Below are 3783 nucleotides of genomic sequence, written 5' to 3'. Positions count from 1 at the left end.
GGGTCTCAGTGTTCTCACCTCATGGACTCGCTTGAGCTGACGTTAACTGGAGAACATTTATGACATTCTAAAGGGACATCACTCCAAAAGTACATGCACAGGGCAGGACTTCAAAACTGCATACATCATGAGGTTCATCATTGCAACCTCTCTCCTTTTTATTCTCATTTCCACTTCTACAAGTCCAGTGAAGGGTCGAAAATGCAAGTCTGATTAATCTTGAGGCCAGTGTATATGAGAGAGCATTTTACGAATTAACTTTGAGAAAAGTGACTCCAGGACCAGCTTTATGCATACACAAGATGACAGACAAGAATCTGTCTACAGGACAATGTTTGCTTTGGCCCAGCCCAGTTGATAAGTGAGAGATTGAACTGAAATTGTCAGAGACAAGGCTACAATCCATGGGACCACTGGGAACAAAGCCAATCATGAGAGAAATGGGGAAAGGGAAGAAAATGATGGGAAATTGGGCTGGTCCATTTAGTATCTCTAAATCCTGCTGCCATTTAATAAGCACCTGCTGAGGTTTCCATTAAGATGAATGCCTTGAACTCACACCTTGAGATTACCACCTACATGGCCTGGGGTGTGGTTTGAGCATCTATAGTTTTAAAATGCTCCTATGTGATTCTAATATGTGGCTAAAGGTGACAAGGACCCCTGGTCTACCGTGACCTCAGGTTACCAACATGGAAGTGTCGCATACGTGTGGCTACACCACAGAAAAGGCTGAGTATCCATCAGTCTTTGATGGGATCTGTATTTCCCTCTCAATAGTACTGTTTGTATAGCATAGAAAAAATCAATAAGACGAACAAGAAAATTAATAGATTAGACTTTTAGCCTCTGCTTGAAGCACACTTGCTCAGTTTTGAATAAAAGATAAGAAATAGTCATTATATTAACACCTAATGTATTGAAATAATACCTCCCATATTACATATAGTGGAATTTAGTATTTTTTTTTTTTTGCATTTTAAAAGAAAACTTCCAGTTTACATTTCCCCACACCCATTTTATAGCCCACTCATGGGCTCACCACTGCAATGTGAAAATTTTACTTTTGGTCAGTTATTTTCCTTCCACAAAATCCCCAAAGAGAACTCGTCGGTCTCACTTTCCTGAAGAGAATACAGTAACACAGTAAGACTGAAATTCTTCAAGAGACTGTGTATGAATACTTTTTCATGCCTCTCTTCACACTGGCATAAAATATTAAAAACAAACCTTTCCCAAAATGTACTAGGGGAAAACAGTAAGTGGGAGGGGAGAATGTAGTAAAACAAAAACTAATCCATTTCACTTTATACTTCAGAGTTTTCTTGCTCTAGATATTGAGAATATTTCTAGAAATGCCTTAAGGTGGAACCAGATGTGAAATCAATTTCAGGCCATTAGAAAAAATATGTTGGGCCGTAGTTACAGTCCCCGCTCTGTCTTAGCTAACACCATTTTGAGTCTCTTTTTAAAAATTCCCTTTCTTTCCTGATCCCCTTTGGACAAATACTTATAATTATCTTTTTTTTTTTTTAACCAGCCAAAGAAGCAGCAGTAACATCATATTTATTTGTAAAACCTTATTGCCATCCTAACCAAGGTGACCAACCACCTCTCATGACTGTTGAGACCTCCAGATTGGAGCCTTTCCTCTCGCTTTCTCCAATTTTTATTGAAACGGCCTTAGTGGGTAGATTCTGATTCCTGGGTTGTCAATAGCAAGTCATGTGGCCTTAGTTCAATCTTACCCCTGTGGCATCACTACTCCTCTGTCGTAAAAGATGGACCTGGACGTGGATGTTGTCTGAGGTTCCTGCTGCTTCTCCCATCCCATCGCCCTCCTATTCCGCCCTAGAAGACTAGGACATGGAGTTGTAAGGGGGTGGGTTTCTCTGCAAAGGGTCCTCTCCTCCTGCTCCCCTCTGTTTCTGGGCAGGCATGATGGATGCTGAGCACATCCTCACGGGGAGGAAAAGCCATCACTCTGCTCCAGACAGAGGGGATCAGGATGAAAAGGGCTGATGTTCCCCTCTGCTGGTTGTGCATAGGTGGGGTCCTTATATCCTGCACCCCAGGCTGACTGGAAGTTCAGGGAAGTTCAGGAGTGTTTTTTTCTCGCTTGTGGATGGTGCTTCCCCCTTCAGTCAACCCACGGCCCACCCTTCAGCTCATCCTCCTGGCAGGTGATCCTTTCGCCCCTGATATATCACTATTTAGCAATCCGTCCAGACTCAGCCATCAGGAGGACCTGACACAAATGCTCATTTGATTTTTTTCTCTCTCTCCCCTACAGATACCAAATACTGCTGGAAGGATGCAAAGGATGAAAGGATGTCACAAAAAGTAGTTTTTCCACTTGATGAAAACAACTAAAACAGCAAAGCAAGTTCAAGTCCAAACACAATACTGCAGGGGTCCTTCACTGAGGATTGAATTTTAGACACAGAATACTCTTGATGATTTCAAACCACTATGCTCCTTTGATTTGAGAAGCCACAGTCCATAACCCTCCAATTGTAATCAATGCCTAGGGAGACCAATACCCAGATGGACAAACAGCACTGACAGGCCTTAGCCCTGCTCCTCTCAATTCCCATCGTGTAGAGAACAGGAGTCAGGAGCTGCTGGCAGGAGACAGCATGTCAGCCAGGACTCTGCCAGGGCAGAGTATGAACAATGCCATGTTCTTGCTGAAAACGCTTAGCCTGAGTTTCATAGGAGGTAACCCTCAGACAACTGCAGAATATAGAACATTGAACAGGACAACTGACCTGTCTCCTTCAAACAGTCCATGTCACCACCAAGAACACAACAAAAAGGAGAAGAGACATTTTGGGCTCAAAAAGAGTAAAACGACTATGTAGCTTGTGCTTTTTTAGTCATTTTGAACCCAAAACATTTCCTCATCTTTTTGTTGTTGTCATTGATGGTGGTGACATGGACTTGTTTGTAGAGGACAGGTCAGCTGTGTGGCTCAATGGTCTACATTCTGAAGTTATCTGAAAATGTCCTCATGATTAAATTCAGCGTAAACCTTTTGCCAGGAACTCTGCAGAGTCCATGCTGTGAGCTTCCTACCTCAGTCCATCTGCAGGCAGAGAAGGCCCAGTGTGTCCATCCCCATTATTGTGATACTAGCATGGTGACTTGGTAAAGGAGGCGTCTAGGAGATCTGTCCCTTGTAAAGACATCTTGGTTATAATTAATTTGGAAAGTGGTTTGAAACAGTATCAATTTCCTGTATTCTAACGGTCTTCCTCTGAGTATTTTATCATCAATTAATCACCCCTGCCTGTGTCAGTTATTATATTTATGTTTGTACTTTGAAAATTTTCTATCTCAAAATCTTACTTTATACTTGCTTTTGCTGGCATTCTTCATAAGAAAGAATATTCACTGCCCAAATTTTAACCTTCATCCAAAATTAATTTTAATTCTTTTTCCTGGCATTCTGTTGTGATAAAGAAGATTCTCTGACCCAATTTTAACTTGCATCCAAAATTAATTATAGTCCATCAGCTAAAATGTTTAAGTTTTAAATCTCTTCGATTAAAACATTTTTTGCTTCTCACTCTGGACTATTGGATTTTTTATGTATAATGTTTTAAGCTTTATTATTATGATTGATTTTGGTGTATAAGAATTTAGATTAATTAAAACAGTCTTATTTCCCTGTTTATATTGTAAACTTCCATGTTTTAGTCTATGTTTACCAAACATGGTAGAATGTATTTACTGTATTTGTATGTTGATGTTTTCTTTTTGTGTTTGTGTATGTGTGTG

The 3783-nt window shown here is 40.5% G+C and overlaps 1 protein-coding gene across 1 annotated transcript in view; it reads left to right on the top strand.

Annotated features, from left to right (window-relative positions):
* The window catches only part of LOC105534262 (neuroblastoma breakpoint family member 4-like), a 38109-nt gene extending 35762 nt beyond the window's left edge, over positions 1-2347 (top strand). The window contains 1 exon segment of the mRNA XM_011972949.1: positions 2294-2347. Within this exon segment, the coding sequence (XP_011828339.1) occupies positions 2294-2347 (54 nt within the window).
* The last annotated feature ends 1436 nt before the right edge of the window (positions 2348-3783 follow it).

The sequence above is a fragment of the Mandrillus leucophaeus genome, unplaced genomic scaffold (assembly GCF_000951045.1).
Source record: "Mandrillus leucophaeus isolate KB7577 unplaced genomic scaffold, Mleu.le_1.0 Scaffold1322, whole genome shotgun sequence".
In the NCBI taxonomy this organism is placed as follows: Eukaryota; Metazoa; Chordata; class Mammalia; order Primates; family Cercopithecidae; genus Mandrillus; species Mandrillus leucophaeus.
This window is presented reverse-complemented; position numbering and strand designations above follow the sequence as displayed.